Source organism: Mustela nivalis, assembly GCF_964662115.1.
Source record: "Mustela nivalis genome assembly, chromosome: 7".
Classification (NCBI taxonomy): Eukaryota; Metazoa; Chordata; class Mammalia; order Carnivora; family Mustelidae; genus Mustela; species Mustela nivalis.
The window spans coordinates 19,586,413-19,608,895 of record NC_139026.1 but is presented as its reverse complement, the minus strand read 5'-3'; the positions used below and the strand labels follow the sequence as shown (position 1 = coordinate 19,608,895).

Here is a 22,483-nt window from a genome sequence, read left to right as displayed (position 1 = left end):
TAGAAGGAGAAAGAGAGTTTCACAGACAAAAACTAAAGGTGTTCATGACCACTAAAGTAGCCCTATAAGAAATAATATAGAGAGGGTACCTGGGTGGTTAGGTTGTTTAAGTGTCTGCTTTCAGCTCAGGACACGATCCTGGAGTTCTGGGATGGAGACCAACCCACATTTGGCTCCCTACTCAGTAGGGAGCCTGTTTCTCCTTCTCCTTCTGCCCGCTGCTCCCCCTACTTGTGCTCTCTTTTTGTCTCTCAAAATAAAATCTTAAAAAAAAAATAATAATAGAAGGAACTCTTTGAGTGGAAAGGAAAGACTATAAATCAGAGTATGAAAAGTGGGAAACACAAAAGCAGTAAAAATAAGTATTTCTGTAAAAAAAAAGTCAAGGAATCCATAAAATAAAAGGATGTAAAACATAATATTATGTAAATAAAACATGGAGAGGAATAAAGAATGGGTTTGAACTTAAGTGACCATCAACTTAATATGGATTGCCATATGCAGAAGGTGTTATCTACAAATCTAATGGTAACCACAAATAAAAGCCGCATAATAGAGATGTAAAGAATAAAGAGAAAGGAATCCAAGCATATCACTAAAGAAAAGTAGCAAGCCATGAAAGAAAGAGAAGGATCTGAGAAAAACTACCAAAAAAAGTAACAAAATGGCAATGAACACATATCTGTCAAAAATTACCTTGAATGTGGGTGGGGTTGTGGACATTGGGGAGTGTATGTGCTATGGTGAGTGCTGTGAAGTGTGTAAACCTGGCGATTCACAGACCTGTACCCCTGGGGATAAAAATATATTATATGTTTATAAAAAATAAAAAAATAAAAAATAAAAAATAAATTTAAAAAATTACCTTGAATGTAAATGGACTAAATGCTCTAATCAAAAGTCATAGGGTGACAGTAGATTACAAAAAACAAGACCCATCTACATGCTTCCTACAAAAGACTCATTTCAGACCTAAAAATACTTGCAGATTTAAATTGAGGGATGGAGGGGCACCAGGGTGGCTCCGTGGGTTAAGCCTCTGCCTTCAGCTCAGGTGATGATCTCAGGGTCCTGGGATCCAGCCCTGCATTGGGCTTTCTGCTCAGCAGGGAGCCTGCTTCCCGCTCTATCTCTACCTGCTGCTCTGCCTACTTGTGGTCTCTTTCTCTCTGTCAAATAAATAAATAAAATAAAATCTTTAAATTGAGGGGATGGAGAAACATTTATCATGTAGATGGGTGTCAGAAGAAAGCTGGAATAGAAATACTTAAATCAAACAAAATAGACTTTAAAATGAAGACTTTAAAATAAAAACTTAAAAGAAGGGCATTATATAAATAAAAACAAATATAAACTATTGGGACTACATCAAAATAAAATATTTCCTCACAGCAAAGGAAACAATCAATAAAACTAAAAGGTAGCCTACTGAATGGGAGAAGATATTTTAAAATGATATATCTGATAAGGGGCTACTATCTAAAATATACTTAAAAACTCAACACCTAAAAACCCACAAGTAATTCAATTAAAAATGGGCAGGAGGCATGAATAGGCATTTCTCCAAAGAAATAGGCAAGAAAAGATGCTCAACGTCACTCATCACCAAGGAAATGCAAATCAAAACTATAATGAAATATTACCATACACTTGTCAGAATGGCTTAAATCAGTACAAAAACAAGTTTTGGTGGGGATGTAGAGAAAGGGGAACCCTTTTGCACTGTTAGTAGGAGTGCAAACTGATGTAGCCACTGTGGAAAACAGTATGAGGGTTTCTCAAAAAGTTAAAAGAGAACCATCCTATGATCCAGTAATCACACTTCTGGGTATTTATCCCTTAAACAAAAAAACACTAATTCAAAGGGATTCATGCATCCCTATGTTTATTGCATCATTATTTGCAATAGCCAAGTTATGGAAGAAGCCCAAGTGTCCATCAGTTGATGAATGGATAAAGAAAATGTGATATATATATATATATATATATATATATATATATTATTCAGCCATAAAAATATGAAAAATATGAATTCTTGCCATCTGTAGCAGCATGGATGGAGATAGAGAGTATATTACAAAATGAAATAAGTCAGAGGAAGTAAAATATAATGTGATTTCACTCATATGAAATTTAAGAAACAAAACAAATGAGCAAAAGTAAAAGAGAGACAAACCGAGAAATAGACTCTTAACTATAGAGAACAAACTGATGGTTAGCAGAGGGGAGGTGCATGGGGGATGTGTGAAATTGGGAATTAAGGAGAGCATTTGTTGTATTGGGCACTGGGTAATGCATGGAATTGTTGAATCACTATATTGTACACCTGAAACTAATATAACACTGTACGTTAACTCTACTGGAATTAAAATATTTTTAAGAAAGGGGAAAAATGCTCAATTTTTATTGAAACTCCAGATACCCCAGTAGAAATTGCTAATCTAAATAATTAGTGCATATTTTCCCAGGATTTTGGTAAGAATTTTAATATCTGACTTCATTGGATCTCCATTCATGAAACTCTTGTCATGATAACTGAGGATGTCCACTCTTGAATGAAATAATGTTCAGTGAATAATCCAATGTGAAAGTCAATCAGTGTCAGAATTCCGGTGTCATTAACATCCCTTAAGAATTTGAACCATTGTAACTTAAACTGTCTGTATTTTAAGTCAGAAAGTAATTTGGTATTTTAACCATTCAGAACTGACTTTTTAGATAATAATGGTGCTATTTCTCATTCCAGGTTTAAGTTTATCTATTCATGGGGCTGAAAAGCATTTGCAAATCCATCAACGGCGAAGTGTGGCAAGACGCCCAGGGTCACGTCGCCTGCCTGTGGTCAGGCATTCCTCACTTCCACCAGGCAGGAGGTCAATAAATATGGAGGCAAGCTCTTCTGGAATCACTAATGGGAAAACCAAAGTCTTCCACCCAGGTAATGCGTGGTAAATATTCAACAGAGACCCATTTTAGTAGCAACGTAGTACTGTCAACATTATATTTTTATTACAGTTAAACTTACTTTTTATTTTTTATGTTTATTTTTTTAAACTTGTCTTTTAGAGTCTTGTTTATTTCCCTCCTCTTTTCCCTTTGGTCAGTGGTAAGTATCTCCAAGACCAATAAGAAGAGAAAGAGCTCAGTGTGTCAGAAAAAGGTTAAGACTATATTCTACCTACCTAGTGGAATCTAAGTGAAAATCTGAGTGAGTAAACTCTTACTCAGTTCAGAAAAGCTTACTGTATAATACAATAAAATAGAAATTTGGCCATTTTCTTGATAATTTGCTCTAAGATAGTCCAGGTAAAAATTCAAGCTAAAAATGCCCACTTCAAAGCCTACATTACCTGACTTGCCTTGGCTATATTGTCTGGAGATTAGGAGAGAAGACTGGAGTTATATTGAGCTTCAAGGCTCTGGAAAACATCTGTGATTTCTTAAAAATATTAAATGAGTCTATGTTAAAATAGGTAATCTCAACTAAAAGGTTTTATTTGCTTGTTTATATGAGAAGCTCATCTAAGCTTTCACTCATTCATTCATTCATTCAGCAGATTTTTTGAGTGCCTTCTATATGCCAGGCATTATTTTGGGTATTGAGAAAACATCAGTGAATAAGGCAACATTTCTGCCCATCTGATTCATAGAAACACTGAACTGTGAGGCAGTTCAGAAGTCCTTTAGTGTAACTGTCACCTGATCCTGATTCCTCTGAGTTATGTACTGGCTGATGGCTACCCAGCCCCAACTAAAGCCAAACCTCCATCTCTAGATCTATCACACCATCTCTCTCTCAACTGATAACCTTGTTTCCTAACCTCACTGAGCTACTCCTGGGCCACTGGGCATGAATTACTGCATATTCCTTACCCTCCTTCTCCAAATCTGCTTACTTTCATCCTTCTTCTCTTTCCTCCAGTTTTCAGAAAGTGCAGGTCCTCCCACTGTCCTTGCTCAAGCCTTCACCTGTGGTCTTGGCCACAGCTCCTCTCTTGAGCCTCACTCAGGAGAATGTGTACCCTCATTCTTGTCTTTTCTCCCTCCCTTGCTTTTGACTTAAGAAAACTTAAAAGTTTCTCCCATTCTAATCATTTTTATTTGAAATTGATCTTTTCTCTCTTCTGCCATGTTTTCTTCTGTAAAAGAATAATCTACTCCTGTTTTCTCTTTTCTCTCACTTCCCAGCCATTCTTGAACCTAATACAATCTAGTTTCTGGATTCTCCACTCTAGCACAGCTGTCTTGTGGTCCTTTGTAACCTTTTATCACAGAATACTGAGTGGCAGACTCTTCTGATGCACCAGATCAGGGTGGACCACCACTTCTTCCCAACACTGTTCCCTGGTTTCCATGATGACCTTCTTTCTTGGTTCTCCTCTTACTTTTCTCACAGGTAACTTGGATGGTTTCCCAACCACCAGTATCTCTCTCTTCCCCTTGCTTCCTATCCCATTATATCCTTTATATCAAATCCAGAAAGATTTGTCTCAACCCTAATCGTGTCATTCACCTTGCTGATCCTACTGATTTTGAGGTAAAGTTCAAACCTCTGAGCATGTTAAAAACAAATGCCTTTTTTGTTCTAGCTCTACTACATCTCATCCTTTAGTTTTGCCACCTTCTGCCTTTACTTTATATTCTAGTATATCAGTCCCGGTTCAACCAAAAAAGCAGAACCCGTAGAAGATGGATATTTAGAGATTTTTATAATAAGATTTTGGCTTCCATAATTGGGAAGGCTATGTAGGCAAGTCTGAAATCCATAGAGCGGGCCCTTATGAATGGCATTCTGGAACTTTTGGGCACAGATGAAGCTTCTGTCTGTAGGAGAAATTTCTTCAGAGAAGCCTCAGCTCTGCTTTTGAGACCTTTCAATTGGTTGAATCAGTCCTACCCAGATTATTTAGGACAATCTCTCTTACTGAAAGAAACTAGCTATGTACTTTAATTATGTTTAGAAAACACCTTCACACCAACACCTAGATTAGTGTTCTTTGAGTAACTGGGGACTGTAGTCTCTCCAGGTAGTCATATCAACCAGACCATCACATCGAATCAGACTGACTTTCTTTCAGCTCTCCATCACATGATGCTATTCCACGTCTCCAACCTTTGTTCATGCTGTTCTCTTTAGGGTGCCCTGTCTTTGTTCCATTATCTTTTAACATTTTGAAATTACCTGTGTATCTCTCCACTATAAGGTATTCAAGGGCAGAGATTCTGGATTATATATCTTTGTCCTTTCAATAAATATTTGTAGGGTAGAATTGAACTGAGTGTCCATTACTTATTTACCAGACTATTACAGTATTTTTATTGTACATTTTCCCAGATTTATTGGGATATCATTGACACATTACAATTGTTTTATAATTGTTCTACCTGACTTTCTATCAACAAATGTTTATTGGAAGCCTATTAAGTTACCAGGTACTCTTCAAGTATTTGGGATACATCAGTGAGTGAGGTGAGGGATGAGTCTGTAGTTTGAGGAACAGCACAGAGACCCCTGAGCCTAGAATGAGGGGAAACACCAGCCTAGATAGGTCAGATAGAGCAGGGCCTTGTAGGCCACTATAAGGACTCAGAGCTCTTTGCAAAATGAGAGTTCTTAAAGGTTTTTGAGCAGAAGAATCCCATGCTCTCACTTAGTTGTTTTTTTTTTTTTTTTCTTAAATTTACTTATTTATTCAGGAGAGAGAAAAAGAGAGCATGAGAGTATGTGAGGGTGGGGGGAGGGACAGAGGAAGAAGAGAAGGGGAGAGAATTCTCAAGCGGATCTCCCACTGAGTGCAGAGCTTGATGCAGGGCTTGATGCTAGGATCCTGAGATCATGACCTGAGTCAAAATCAAGAGCAGGAAGCGTAACTGATTGAGCCACCCCGGTGTCCTGATGTGACATATTTTAAGAGGCCCACAGTTGCAGCTGTGTGAAAATACACCATAGATGGAGAGGGTAAAAGGAGAAAGGTCAGATAGGAGACCATCATAACAGTCTGGTAAAAGGGAAAGTGGTAACCCTAACTAGGTGTGGGAGAAATGGTATTAAGAATTTGGATTCTGGAAGTATTTTAAAGTTGGACCATCAGGATTTCACAGTGGATCAGATGTGGGGTAAGAGAGAAAAGAGAGCTAGAGATGGCTCTAAGGTGTTTGGCCTGAATAAATTAGATTGGTATCAACTGAGATGGAGAAGGCTGCAGGTTAAGTAGATTCAGTGGATTTTAGGGAGGAGGAGGGAAAAGATGAGAAGACCAATTGTAGACATGATAATATTGAGAACTAATGAGTTCATATGGGTCAGTGGAATAAGCATGTCTGGAGTTTGAGAGATTGATCTGGGAAGGGGAAATAAAATCAACTTTTGTTGACATATAAATGGTCTTTAAAGTCATATGATGAAAAGAGATGACTGAAGGAAGAAGTAAAGATGGAGAAGGGGAGAGGATGAAGGACTAGAATCTGGGTGACTCTAACAGTAAAGGTAGGAGAGAATGAAGACAAAGAACAAATGACTGTTAAGGATGTAAAGAAACTAGAAATTACATGTTTTGGAAGTAAAGAAAGTTTATCAAGAAGAGAGGAGTGGGGGCACCTGGGTGGCTCAGTAGGTTAAGCCTCTACCTCCAGCTCAGGTCATGATCTCAGGGTCCTGGGATGGAGCCCCACATCAGGCTTTCTGCTCAATGGGGATCCTGCTTGCCCCTCTCTCTCTGCCTGCCTCTCCCCATACTCTCTCACTGTCAAATAAATAAATAAAATCTTAAAAAAAAAAAAAAAAGAAGAAGAGAGGAGTGATTATATAGGTTAAATGTTGCTGAAACTCAAGATGAGAGATAAGAGTTGGCCATTGATTTTAGTAAAGTGGCAATCAATGATGACTTTGATAAGAACAGTTTTGGTGAAGTGGTGGGGATGAAACCCTAATTAAAGTGAGTTAAGTGGAGCCTGGGTGGCTCAGTCCTTACATCTGCCTTCAGCTCAGGTCATGATCCCAGGGTCCTGGAATTGAGCCCCACATCAAGCTCAACATCAGGCTCCCTGCTCAGTGGGAAGCCTGCTTCTCCCTCTCCCTTTCCCTTGCTTGTGTTCCCTCTCTCGCTGTGTCTCTCTCTGTCAAGTAAAATAAATAAAATCTTTTAAAATAAATAAATAAAGTGGGTTTAAGAGAAAATGGAAGGACATGAATTAGATATTGTGACTATTGATGACTTTTTAAAAGCAGTCTTTCTGTGCAGGCTCGTGAAGAAATAAGGCCTGGGCTGAAGATGAAGTAGTCAAGAGAGCATTTTGTTTTTTTCAAAATAGCACATCTCAGCAGATAATTTATGATGTTCAGGAGAGGGGAGAATTCATGATGTGGGTGTCAGTGAGAAATGAGAGTTATACACAATAGAATTATGAATAATTTATCCATGATAACAGATGGGAAGGGAGAGTGTGTGGCTGTTGGCAGTGCAATGAGGGTCTAAAAGGTTCTTCCCTATTCTATCAGTTTTATCTGTAATGTGGGAGGCAAGATCATCACTGAGAATGAGAATGAAATCTTGTTCAGAGAGGGAGGGAGAGGGAGATGTTATAAAGATAGGTTGTACGGATGGGGGAAATAAGATTGACAGCCAGCCTACATTAAAGGACTATTTGAAATTCATGGTCATGAAATTAGGACAAGTCATCATGGTTGTGTGTTTTTCTTTAACTCTGTTTAGGTATATGCATGAAGACATAGAATAGATGTACAGTTATATGTAGTCAGGGTTGTGATTTTTGCCAAGGAAGTAGGAAAAGAGAGAGAGAATCAAAGGTGTATGAGAGGGAATTATGACAATTGGTTATGTGATTCAAATGTGATAAAGAAGAGAGTGAAACCAATAAGGGAATGAGGGGGTAGTGGGAAGTTGAGAGAATCGGTTGAAGGTTCCAGATGGGTTGAAAGCATGTCAGGTTAGGGTAGGGAGAAGTAGAGCTAGAACATTAAGAGGTGGTTGTAAAAGAGTGAGTGAAATGACTGGCACTGATATTATGGAGGATTTTGTTATTATTAGTAATGACAAGATCGATACTAGGGTATGAAATGAATGGCTGTAATAGAGTGGAAGGCAAGACCATTGGAGGAAAGAATTCTCAGGGACTGAAAGGCCAGGGTTTGGGAAAGATCATCTATATAGATACTGAAACTGTCAAAGATTGAATAGTATTTAGAAGAGGAATAATAAACCATGACTTGAGCTCATCCAGAAATGAGGGAGCATGACTTGAAAGTGATATAACAACCTGAGATTCAATACTAGGGATGTTTAGAGAATAGGGAAAACTGGTGGTCTGAAGGTGTTATTAATATTCAAGGAAGATACCTCTTCCTCTCCAGGTCCATTGGTGTTAGGACTATAGGAGAAAAAATAGTACCATAGGAAAGAGCCACAGGGAAGCAGTGACTTCTGGAAGAGTCAGGCTTTGATAAGAGCAAGATGATGAGAAAAGTCTGAGAAAGACTGATGATGGGAGGAGAATTGTGGAGGGTCCAGTGGAAGGGATTTAGATGCGGGGGAATTGCATTCAACAGCTTTCTTTAATTATTTTTCTGAACCATCCCAAAATTTTCCTCCAAAGATCATTAATATTATCCCTCCTCTACTTAATAATCTTTATGGCTGTCCAAAAGAAAGTGCAACCTTATGAGTCCAGTTTCTCAGGCCCTCTACAGTGTAACCTCTCCCCTTTTTTTCCTGGCTTATCCTTATACCCTGTCTCCCTTATTCTACTTTAACCACCTATGGCTCTTCATTATTTCTCAAATAAGCTCCTCCCACTTTTGGAAATGCTCCTTCCCCCAGTAAATCTCTACTTAGCCCTTCTCATTCCACAAAATGTAAACCAGTTCCATATCCTCTCAAAAGCCTTCCTAGATCTCATTGGTCAGAAAGCCCACTTTCTAGTACTTCTACAGAATTCAGAAGCCTTATCAAAGTCCATGCTTTTTTATATTTCATAGTTCTCCTGGAAGTCAGGAACTGTATTCAATTTTTCTTTGTATTCTCCATCTCCACTAACCCCATGCTTTATTCAGAGAAAGTTTACTAAATGATTATTTGCTGTTTGTCGAAATCTATTCCACCCACTGCATACAGGTTTGCATACTGAAGTTACACAGGCTAAATCTAGTTCCTTCAAGTGATGTTCCTTTAAAAACTCATCTTGAGCTATTTTCCAACTGAAACATTTCCTTAAGTGTCTTCAATGCTTCCTTCAATGATATGGTATTCAGATTGTTTACCATCCTACTCACTCTACTATTAGAAACCATCTTATTTCAATTACTGCCTCTTTGACTATATAGTGCCCAGAATTACATAGAGTATTTTGTTATTGTGTGACCCAGGTAGAGTCAGTCAATGTTTAGTTGACATCCTATGCTGAAATAAATATATTAAAAATTTGAAGAAATATTTAAGTATTTGCTAATGGTATAATGTCAGTGTGAGATAATTTATCAGATCTCAAGTGACTGATCTCACCTTAAAAATATCACTATGTTTATCCATACTTTCATCATAGATATTGAAACCTACCTGCATTGGGTAATGGTAGAAAATATAAATAAAGCCAATTCTTTAGCAATGAATTATAATTAAAAATTATTTTAAATTATAATTAAAAACCTGTTTTTAAATATATATAGATTTAAAACTATTCTGCAAGTTAGATGTAACTTCAGATACAACCTTTTATTTTTAGTATACTTACACTAATGCATCATAGCTCTCTGTTGGGAGATTATACAAGAGCTCTCAAACTTATTTGTAGTGAGTCATAGATTTTAGAAGCATCATGAACATTTTAGTAATATTGAGGCCTATTACGTGATCATCATCTTTTTACAAAGTTAATAATCCCAGTTCTCAAAGTGCTCTCTAAAAGCTCACTCAGACTGGTTGTGGAGTACAAAAAGGAAAAAATAAAGAGTCTCGTTGATCTTCAATGCTATCATCCCTGAACAATTTCAATTCATTTATTCCCCTTTGAGTTTACCAAAATTTCTGAGTTCCTACTATGTACAAACAAATATTTATTTGGAAGATAACTTGTTGGGACTGGAATGGTGTAGAACTCTATTACACATGGACCTTAGGAGGCTCACAGTCATGTCCAGAGAGAAATCAGCCTGGGTTCTTTGGTTATAAACAACTGAAACTAATTATTTAATCCAAGCAAAGAATGAATTTAAATCTGGAGGATATGTATGGAAATGGATGGAAACAGCCTTGGAAAAGGAAGAGAAACCAAGAAATGAATTATTTGATTATCTGGAATAAATAAACCATTTGTTTTAGTTTTGCATTATTTGGCTGAAGTTTTGAAGACTTGGGAAAGCCAGTCTTACTGGCCGTGCACCTTTCCCTTGGCTGAGGTGGTGATGAAAGAAAGGATGGTGAAGGAGACTTCTCCAGCTGTTATAATAGGATTGTAGGACCACCTGGGCTACATATTGTAAGGGAAAGACACTGCCCCAAAAGTAGAGGGGATGTTAGAAAAGAGAAATGAATATACAAGAATGTCCACTACAAGGACCTCTATGTAACCTGCTGTATTGGAAGCCAAACTGTTTTAAGGGCTGGAACAAAGATAAAAATAAATCAATGGGAATATTCTTAGTGAGAAAAATTTAAGAATTCATAAGGTGTAAAGTCTACATATTGGACTTTGAAGTCAACTAGAATATCAACAGGAGAATGGAGGGATGGCCATTCATATGTAGGAGAGTTATTGTTCTAATAACAGAGAATGTATTGTGCTGTTTATGAAGGTAGACTTCGTTAGAGATTTTTGAACCCAGATATGTTAACTGATAGCTATGCAGACTTAGGCAACTGACTTAATTTCTGTAAATCTCAGTTTTCTGACCAGCAAAATGAGGATATTAATACCTATTTCATAGTGTTAAGAGTTGCCAGCTGAAATACAGAGTTCACAGTTAAATTTCAAATAAACAGCAAATGCTTTTGGTGTATTTCTTGATACTACATGGGGCACCTTGTCATAAAAAATTACTAGTTATTTATTTGAAATTCAAATTTAACTGGGTACTTGTATTTTTATGTCCTATAGCTGGCAACTCTATATAACAGTGTTAGGACAAGTTAATAAATTCATCAATGTAAAATGCTCAATATGATCCTTGTCACGTAGTAAGTGCTCAGTAATAAATAGCAGTGATTACTTTTGTTTTCATCATCACAGACAAAATTCAGAAGCCTGAAAGTGAATGTGTCACAGGACATTTTCTGGCTCAGTCACTGTACCATAGAGCGGTTTTTCAACTTGGGCTAGAATGAATATTCTCATTGTGCTATACAACACAGGAGCTGTTTACCTTTGTCTTGTATGTGTGTGGTTTTGTTTTTCTTCTGATTGTTTCAGATTATTTCTCTCGTGTGTTGATTTCAATATGACCTTATCTTTTAGCCACTCATAATTAACAAATATTATTTTCTATTCCCTTTTATAGGCTAATAATAGAAGTATTAAATGGTACCAAGCTTGGGACTATAATTTAAGGATCAAGAGCAGAGTAAACTGAAGTATTGACTGCAATGTTTTTAATTTGAAACTGTAAAACTTTGTGGGTATAGATCACATTATCCCAGTTTAATGACTATGCCGCATAAAATAGAATTAGAAGCTTTCTGCAATCTTAAATACTTCTTCTATTGCTTTTCCTTTATCTGTTAGGCCTATCATATAGTCCCAGAGGAATATCATCAATCCCAGAATTTGTCCGTTATTCTCTTTTAGAGTTTGTAAAATGGCGTTTTTACTGATATGTTTAATGGTTTTCCCAAGTAATTTCTGACATAATTCCTTTTATCTTTTAATTTAAAACCTGAGCAGGCCTTTAAGCCTGATTATTATATATATATATAATATATATATAATAATTATATATATTATAATAATTTATATAATTATTTATATAAATATATATAATATATATAATATATATAATAATTTATATAATTATAAATATATATATATATATTATATATGTATGTATATGTGTGTGTGTGTGTGTGTGTATGGTATCTAAATGCTGGGACAAGTTGATTTCACACAAGAGACACTTTAGGATTTTGTAGTTCTGTCTGTATACGGAGGTATTAAGTGTTTGATAGAAATAAAATTATAGCTACAATTTATTAATTACCATATTCTCAATCTCAAGAACTGTTAAGCTGCTTGCATCATTCCTTATTTCATTTAATTTCCCTACTATTCTCATGCAGTTATCCTTATTTTTCTGACTGGGGAAACTAAGGCACAGAGATGGTTAAATAACTTGTCCAAGGATGTATATCCGGTAAATGGCAGAAGCAAGATTCCACATCAGTTAGTCTGATTCCCTTATTCAATGTGCTGATGTTATCTTCTTCTTTAAATGATGTGGTGGCAATATATTTCTAGCAAGTTAGTATAACAAAGCCTTGGAAAACTTAAATTACAAGTCCTGTAATAGTTCGTACCTTAGCATAAGAAGACTGTACTGAAGAAGGGATCAGTAAGATTCCATTGGAAAGTGATGATCCACTTTGTAGCTTTCTTTTTTGTTCTACTCTGCATTAGGCCTTCATTTATTTATTTTTTTATCCTCCCTTTTTCTGGTTCCAATTCTGGTTCTGATTATAGAACACATTCCCATTTCCCTGAGTTTTAACGATTACTTTCTGGCCCTTATGTCAAGCTCTGATCTCAAATTAGGGAACAGATTGAACTCAGCAAGTGGCTTTCATGTTCTCTTTCACCCCTTAAATGGCAGTACCAGGAGCTATGCGGAAAGGGACAGGGAAAGACAAGGAGCAAGTAAGGAGAGATTTTTTTTTTTAAAGCCAAGAAAGACTTGTGTTTTTCCTAAGAAGCCAAATGAATGTTGACTTACCTCTAGTTCTGCCAAAATGAGAGTGGAGATTCAACTCGTTCTTTAGGGAAAGAGTAAGGAAAAAGCAAATGGATGGCTATTCTTTACCACAGTAAGGATTATAATACAGCCACCTCACATTAAATGATGCTTCATTGTTTCCAAAGGGCTTTCACAAATATTTCTCCTACATCTCATTTAGTTCTTCCAGCAGCCCATGAGATGGAATTATTCCTATTTTACTGTGGCTCAGGAATTATTCCTATTTTACTGTGCCCAAATGCATAAAATTAGTAATTGGTGTACCCTAAGACCTATGTCTTTAATTTCTTATGAGTGGGTTTGTGGTTTTTTTTTTCAGCTATGCCCTTTACCCCCCTTGAAGATGAAAATTAGTTGAGTGTGAAATTTTAATGTTTTTCTCATCACTTTATCTGGAAACAAACATTGAGAATTGTGGCTGAAATTTCTTTACTGAACCTAAAAAACCTGGCTACTCTTCCTGAATAGATCTGAAGCTGGGTAAAATTACATGTTTGTTTTATCTGTGAAGTGGGTTTTTCATGTGACTGGAAGATAAGATCTTCCACATGGCTTTGAAATTATGTGGTAGAAAAACTGTAAGAGTTACTTTGGGCTTCTCTTTCATTTCTCGTTGTGTTGAAGGTAAATGAGGTATCTTTCACAACAGTCAATGGTATGATTTGGAAATAACCCTAATCATCCTTCATTTTAATCTCTTCTGCTTTAAGTGTTTTTTATTTTTTTTTTAATGTGTGATGTGAGTTTAGTAAATATGGGGTGCTTAGGAAAACAAGCTATTTTGGGCTTTGTTATCTGTGTTCCTTGCTCTCACTTGCTGAGTAACAAAATTGTGTTTTCTAAAAATATGTGCCAGATTCTTTCCTTAGATATTTACATTTTCCTTTCTCTTTGCTGAGGGACATATGCACATCTTTTGACTTATATCATGCATGTAGAGAGAATTTTCTAAGGTATCTTTTCCCAACCATTTGAACACACGAAACGAAGAAAGTTGAAGAAAAGCCAGCTACAAGGAAAGCCAAATGACTAATTTCTGGAACAAGGATTGTATTTTGTGGAACATAAAAATCTATCTTCTGCCCAAGGTTACTTCAAAAATTTTATATTTAAGAAGGAGAGATTTAAATTATAATTTAGCTCAAGACCATACAAATATAACTAGTGACCTTACCCCAACCTAAGCCCTAATTGTGGTATTTAATAATAAACTTCTACTATGCTTAATTTCCTCCGTTAGAGGTGAGAGTCATGTACAAAATGGACAGAATCTTAGCTCTCATGAGACATGTTGTCTTTTAAGGCCATGCTCTCATACATTCATCTCAAGTTCTTCTGTAGATTTATTGTGCAATTTAAGAAAATAAGCAACATTATAGTAATGCTGAAGGTCTCATGGTTTCTATTCTGCAACCTCTCCTAAAATCCTGAGGATTTTTCCTTCCCTTCTTCTATAAGAACACATTTCATCATAGCAACAGAACTCAGTGGCTAGGAGATAGGAAGACACCCCTCCCCGCCCTTTTGCCCCCCACCCGCCATGGAGCCCTTTCTATAGGACTCCCAGATCCTTCCTGCCCTTTGGAGCTTTGCAGCTCTGATTTCTAAGCCCTCTTTGGAACATCTAGAGCAAGGATGCCCTATAATTTAGGAGACACTGTTTACCAATCCTGAGAAACATGAAAACAATTTTGTTGAAAGTCAGCCATTACTGGCTCAAGTATTAGAATTATTCTTTCCATTTTAAACCTGAAAAACATCTATCTGCTATTAGCCAAATGTGGCTCTCTGTCAGGACCCAGTCCAGAATTAAGTCCTTAGATCTGCTCAGTGTTAATCATTTTGGAAAAAATATCTAGCTTTTATAGTGACTGGTGTCAGTGAATCTGTCTGTTTATTCCTTCTAATACAATGCTGGGCTTTCTTTTGTAAGACAATGATCTTGAAATATCACTAGATTTATAGTTATACAACACTAATATGAAAGAGTGATTCATGTATCTTTTTACAATAGCATTTATGAAGCATCCTCTCTTGCGAAGCCTTTTTAGCTTACAGCATGCTAGATAGATTATTGGTAAGCAATATAAATGAAATTAAGAAACAGAGATAGAAAATTTTTCTAGAACTGGTGGAATATCCCACATGTGAATCTAGGGTTTCCAATTTCAGATCCTTCAGAAGAACTGAATTTATTTTCTTCCTTCTTAAAAGATATATCTTGAGCATTGTCTGATGCAGGGAAAGTTTGTAAAGAAGACAGAACGTACCTCCCCCCCTTATTAATACTGTGCTTCATCTTAACACTGCCATAAAAACACTGAATTCACTACAGGGAATTGAAAACAAACTCTCAATTACAAGAATGTTGGTTTTTTTGCAGCCTGTTAAGTCCAAAAATATTCATGTGAGGATTTATTTTAGATTTTGTTATCATGTTTTGATATATCACTATTTCCTATTCTGTAAAAATGTTGCATTTGATAATTTGTATTAAAAATACCTCTTGGGACAGGAAATACCAATTTTTATTTGCAGAATATAAATAGAATGTAGACAGATGCTCAGATCAAGCATCATTCATTATGAGGAAATCATAGAAAATATCATTGTCCCTTTTAGCCCACTTTACAGAGTTCCCCATCTTGTATGTTGTATGGCAAAGGTAAGATTTAACTTGTCACACTTCTCTTTATTTCTGTTTCAATATGAAATAATTATTTCAAGTCTAATTAGAGGTTTTTAATGCATTTTTAAATTTAATCCAGACCCTAAACTTGGGATTGGCCTTCATTTTTCAGAGAACAGAATTTGTCATTATAAAATTAGACAGTTGAGACATAGAAAATAGATCATCAAAAAAAAAAAAAAAGGAAAAAGAAAATAGATCATCACTTGATGATCTAACACTATGAACCATATTTGCATGCATGTAAACAATTGTCAATAATTTTTAATAGAGCTTCTCAAAAATTTCCTCCTTTCTATTTTATAAATGAGAAAAATAAGGCTCATTATTTAATGGCTCAGGGTTACATACAAAAGGAATTCAAATCCAGGTCAATGTAGTATCAAAATCTGCTTTTCTATACCATTATGTATAAATTTGCAAATATAGGATCTATTTATATTTGAACAAGATATTGAATTTAAAGTCATTTAAAGTTATTGAACTAAGACAATATAACAGAATAACTAAGAATAATGATTGGATGGGTGGGTGGAGGGCAAGAGGAAGTGGCAGTCTATCATATAACTTATATTGTCTTGTATCATAGTAGGAAGTAATAAGTAATATATAAAATTGATCAAGATACAATGGCATACCCACATGGAAATAGCTAAAGAAGTAAAAACAAACTCTTGAGAGTATTGATGCTAAAGGAATGGGTTTGGGGTTAAGAAGGGGGTAAGGTTGACAACTGTTGACTTTCATTATAAGATTTAAGATGTTGGTACCTTAGCCTTTTCTTTATTACTTGACAGGATTTGAGAAGAGTTCACAAAAAAGTAAGTGTTTGATTTAGAACATGTCTCTCACAGTTATCTATAGATAACCTATCAAGAAGTCTTAAAATTATGTACAATGAAAGAAAACTGGGATGTTTTCTCAGTCTGTTTCCACTGTTACTAGTAATATAAAATTGCAGTGTAAGAACTTTAATTGAGAAATTAATATGTTCAAGGCATTGATCTAGATTCTGTAGGAGATAAAAAGGTAGATGCAGTTTGGTCCCAGGCCTCCATCATGTTATAGTTGAGTTGAGGGTGCTAGAAGATAATCTAGATGGGGAGAGATAAGAGCTCACATGTTGTCTGTGTCTACTCCATACTGTGCCAAATACTTTACCTACCTGATTTTTGATGGAAAACATGTACCATAGAAAAGATAAAATATAAGTAGCTATAGAAGTTCAAAATAGAGGGGCACCTGGGTGGCTCAGTGGGTTAAAGCCTCTGCCTTCAGCTCAGGTCATGATCCCAGGGTCCTGGGATCGAGTCCCACATCGGGCTCTCTGTTCAGCAGAAAGCCTGCTTCCCTCTCTCTCTCTCTCTGCCTGCCTCTCTACTTATGATCTCTCTCTGTAAAATAAATAAATAAAATCTTTAAAAAAAAAAAAAAAGAAGTTCAAAATAGAAATATAGGAAATGGTGTTTGCTTGTTAGGGTCAAGAAATGCTTCCTAAAGCAGAGCATTTAGGAAGGGCCTTAAAAGTAGAAAGGGAGGAGAAGGGAATTGGGGGAAATCAGAAGGGGAGGTGAACCATGAGAGACTATGGACTCTGAAAAACAATCTGAGGGTTTTGAAGGGGCAGGGGGTGGGAGGTCGGGGTACCAGGTGGTGGGTATTATAGAGGGCATGGATTGCATGGAGCACTGGGTGTGGTACAAAAACAATGAATACTGTTATGCTGAAAAAAAAAAAAAGTAGAAAAGGATTTCTATGGGCATGGATGGAATGGGAGAGGTATTGACATATGTGTTAATTGAGACTCCTATTTAGAACTTTTTTTTCTTTTTTTGATTCCTTTTGTATATAAGCATTTAGCTAAATCCATGTAAACTAGTTCTAAATCTAAAATGAATTTTTAACATTTTTTTTTGCTCAGTTGAAAATCTTTTATTAGGGCGCCTGGGTGGCTCAGTGGGTTAAGCCGCTGCCTTCGGCTCAGGTCATGATCTCAGGGTCCTGGGATCGAGTCCCGCATCGGGCTCTCTGCTTGGCAGGGAGCCTGCTTCGTTCTCTCTCTCTCTCTCTGCCTGCCTCTCAGTGTACTTGTAATTTCTCTCTGTCAAATAAATAAATAAAATCTTAAAAAAAAAAAAAAGAAAATCTTTTATTAAATGTAAGCACTTTATTATGGTTCCTTTTTATTAGAACTTCTTTCAACTTGACTCACACAACAGAATCACAATTAAGATTTGAGTATAATCATTCAATCAAGTGTGAGAAAAGCTCAAGGCGGATTTGGATCACATGAATTTTGTGGCTATTTTTGATTTTTAAAATTGTTCATTATGTTCTCCACATGGTCAGGAATCTTTTTAAAGTTTCCCCTCTTTAATATAACTTATTGGTTTAGTTTCCTTGGGATTACATTTGGTTGCATGCCAATGACTGAGGCCCAGTGGTGTTATATTTTATTTTAAAACTTCATCATTTTGAAACCATGACATTTTCACCATCTTGCCTCTGAAAAAGAGCTTTGTGTTTTGACTCAAAGTCAGAGGCATCTCTGACTGTAGAAAGAGCTTTGATTCTTTACTTTTTAGAGATCACATCAAAAATGTAGGACTAACAATAAACAAATATCAGAAGTTCAAAATAGACATAGAACTTTCTGTATTGAAGTGTTTTGTCTTTTTCACTGGGCAGTGTGCGCTAAAGGTAAAGATTGTCACCTTGAAGGATTCATTTGAAAATGTCCTTGAACAAGTGATCACTTTCTATTTAGAAAAGTTTACAAAAGTCCTTGTTTTATAACATCCTTTACTTTGTCATGTTGGACATTAATGAATGACTTCCTGCCAGAAGTTCCAGACCCTTATATTACAATTTAAAGTGTATTTTATATTTCTTCGAGAGCGGAGGAAGGAAAATACCTTTTATTTTAGGGATTCTAAATGTGATCTTACAATTTACCATGAAGAGAATGTTGTATCCCGCAATTTGGAGCTATTTAAATTACATATTTTAAGAATTAATTTATTCATTAATTTACATTAAAGAATTTAGAAAATTATATGTTAGATTTTATGTTAGATTGGTCCCTTATTAGCAACTGTAGTCTTTAAGTCTTGAATCCTGAACTCTCGATATTTAATGTTCTCCACAGTCTGAATTTAATGACTTCAAAATTACAAAAATATTTTGTTTAGTGTTAAAAAAATAGAGAAGATAAAGAATTAAACAAAATATATGAATGTTTTACAGGTGAGAGATAGCTTCTGTGCCCATTTGGACTATTTCTTACTGCCTTTTTTTCTAGTATATAAGGATAATTTTTTAAATTTATTTTTTATTTATTTTCAGCATAACAGTATTCATTATTTTTGCACCACACCCAGTGCTCCATACAATCCGTGCCCTCTATAATACCCACCACCTGGTACCCCAACCTCCCACCCCCCGCCCCTTCAAAACCCTCAGATTGTTTTTCAGAGTTTATAGTCTCTCATGGTTTACTTCCCCTTCCAATTTCCCTCCACTCCCTTCTCCTCTCTAACTCCCCAAGTCCTCCATACTATTTGTTATGCTCCACAAATAAGTGAAATCATATGATAATTGACTCTCTCTGCTTGACTTATTTCACTCAGCATAATCTCTTCCAGTCCCATCTATGTAGATACAAAAGTTGGGTATTCATCCTTTCTGATTGAGGCATAATACTCCATAGTGTATATGGACCACATCTTCCTTATCCATTCATCCATTGAAGGGCATCTTGGTTCTTTCCACAGTTTGATGGTCGTGGCTATTGCTGCTACTATAAACACTGGGGTACAGATGGCCCTTCTTTTCATGACATCTGTATCTTTGGGGTAAATACCCAGGAGTGCAATGGCAGGGTCATAGGAAAGTTCTATTTTTTAATTTCTTGAGGAATCTCCACACTTTTCTCCAAAGAGGCTGCACCAACTTGCATTCTCCACATCCCCTCCAACACATGTTGTTTCCTGTCTTGCTAATTTTAGCCATTCTAACTGGTGTAAGGTGATATCTCAATGTGGTTTTAATTTGAATCTCAATAAATCCATTTATCTCTATCCCTGTATCCATTTTCCTTACATTTTCTTGAGATCTTAAGCATTAAATATTCTTTAAAAACAGACTTTAATGGCCTGAATGCCTCTTTTATGTTGTTTTTTTGGTGACTTTTATACTTCTATACTGTTCTCAAACCAAAATAATTACTAAAAAATTGTGGAATTTTGGTTATTAGAAACTATAGCTATTAGTCAAAACTACTTCTACATGAATTTATGAGGTCCTGACTAAGACAAAAAAGATAAACAAGTTGGGCTTCTGTTTATTAGCCTCTTTAGCAAGTCATTTGTTTTTTAGTTTATGTAATGGTATTTGTCATGATCTGAAGCACGAGAACATGGGACTATTGGTAAATCCATTTCCCTTAGTCCCAATAGCCTATATTTTTGACTGCTTTGATATGAGGGGTATTCAAGACTGGTAGGAGCATGTGTTGAAGTTGCATCTTGAAAGCTTAGTAGATGTGTGACTTTGGGCAAATTATTCCTTTTCAGTGCACCTTCATTTCAAAGGTAAAGACTAAATGAGATGATAAAGTACATAGCCCAGAGCCAGCCTATAGGCAGTATTGAATATTTACTTTTTGTCATTGTCATTATAAGGCCTTTGATTATTGAGCAGAACAAAGGCAGTTAGCCTTAGCAGAAGTTGAAAAGCAGTAGACTGTCTTTGTACTTATGCACATTAGCTGGCCATTGGGGGAAAAACCAAATAACCCATTTTAATTCCTGTTGAGAAGCTTAGTCTCAACTGTTAACTTCAGTGAGGCAACTGCATGTATGCATTTGAGAAGTTCACTATGTCTGCAGTGCTTGACAATGCTTGATAGTCACTGAAATGCATGCTGGTATCCCAAAGAATAGGATTGTGGCTTCCTTCTCATTATTCAGTAGCTAGTTTCTGTATAAATGTCAATGTTCCTTTAATACATTATTATGGATGGTAATAGTAGTGGCTTCCATTTACTGAGTGCTGACTATTTAACAGCTAAGAGCTGTTCATGCATTATGTCATTTAGTCTTCATGGCTGTTTTGTGAGACTGTTATTATCACCCCTATTTTTTTTTTTATTAACCTATAATGTATTAGTTGTTTCAGGGGTACTGGTCTGTGATTCATCAGTCTTACACAGTTCACAACACTCACCATAGCACGTACCCTCCCCAGTGTCCATAACCCAGCCACACCCAATTCCTCTCCCACCCCCAAACAACTCTCAGTTTGTTTCCTGAGATTAAGAATCTCATACAGTTTGTTTCCCTCCCCAGTCCCATCTTGTTTCATTTTTCCCTCCTTTTCCCCCACGGCCCTCTGTCCTGCCTCTCAAATTCCTCATACCAGATATAATTTTATAGATGAGAAAACCAAGATTTAGAGAGACTCTGTTTCCTAATAATTATTTGAATGCTGGTTTGCAGGACTCTAGAATCTAAGTTTATAGATTTATTTAGAGCTGTATGGCCTTTGTTTCAAAATTATCATGTAGGCTTAGTCATTTGTTCAGCCTTCCTTTGTTGAGGGCCTGCTAGGCACTGTTCTAGGTACTGGGTGATAGCTCTTCTAAAGCGTACCTTCTATTATATTAAGTTACTTCTGTCCACGTCCCTCCTAGAATGAGTGTCCTTATACGATAGTGACTGTGCCATATTCTTTGAGTTTTAGGGTTGTAACTAAAATTTATTCAAGGCTAAGAATAATATCTGGGCTTATGAAATAATTATTTCTACAAAAATATTAGAAGCTTAGGCATGCTCCACTCTATTTATCAGGCTATCTTTTTATTTTAGCACTGGCTTTTTAGCTCTTCGAGACTCCTCAGAGTTAAAGATGTTCTTAGTGATTATTTTAAGAAACATTTAAAGGTTTATTATTATTAGTGATAAAACTACTTTTTGAGGTCTTGGTTTCTTTGACATCTTTAATGTTCTATAGATGTGTGGAACAGCACACACACACACACACACACACACACACACACAAATTCTTCTTTAGAGCACACCAAAAATACATGAGAAAAATATAGTACAACAGGTTTAATTATATCATAGAAAAAAAAAGTATTCTGATAGAATTGAAAAATAAATGATGTAGCAGGAAAGTCCAACTGTGAGGGGAAACACGATGTCTATTTTCCTGTATTATCAAGAATATTAAATCCTTTTCTGTGAATGAATCATAATTTTAGAGAAGATGATATGAAGTATTTGTGTTGAATGTCACTTTTTAGCCATATGAAGATGAAAATAATTTTAAACGACCTTGGGTGGAGGCTAACATATATCTTCAGCTAGATCAGTAAATACTGTGAAGTGTATGATATTTTAGTAGAGTAATTGCCTTATTTTTTACATTGGAAATACAATTAAACCATTTTGGTCCCATAAGGAGCAAATGGTTGGTAATGTTTCTCATTTTTTTTTTTTTAAGTCCTTTTTCTAAGAGGGAGGATCATTGGTGAATCAGCTGGCTATTCGTGTTAGATTTTGACATTGCTTCTCCTTTGGACCCTAATGCTGGGCTCTCTGATAACCAGTGCAAACTCCATGAATATCTTTCATTTCTCTAGAAGGAGGTGTGGATTTGCAAGGCTACCAGCTGGATATGCAAATACTACCTGACGGCTCAAAGAGTGATGTGGACTTTTCAGAGATTCTTAATGCAATACAAGAAAGTAAGTTTCCCTCAAATTTTAATTTGACCATGAAAGGAGAAACTATTCTAGTACTTGGGAGGTATGATAAAACTAGAAGCCTTAGATG

At 36.0% G+C, this 22,483-nt stretch overlaps 1 protein-coding gene across 7 annotated transcripts in view; it reads left to right on the top strand.

Moving 5' to 3' along the window:
- ANO4 (anoctamin 4) overlaps positions 1-22,483 on the top strand; it is a 461,396-nt gene that overhangs the window by 207,927 nt on the left and 230,986 nt on the right. For 6 of the 7 annotated variants that reach the window (XM_082739159.1, XM_082739158.1, XM_082739164.1 and 3 more), the window contains 2 exons: positions 2,747-2,938; positions 22,291-22,395. In XM_082739159.1, the coding sequence (XP_082595285.1) occupies positions 2,747-2,938; positions 22,291-22,395 (297 nt within the window). The remainder of the gene's footprint in view (positions 1-2,746; positions 2,939-22,290; positions 22,396-22,483) is intronic. The other variant, XM_082739160.1, reaches the window with a different exon arrangement.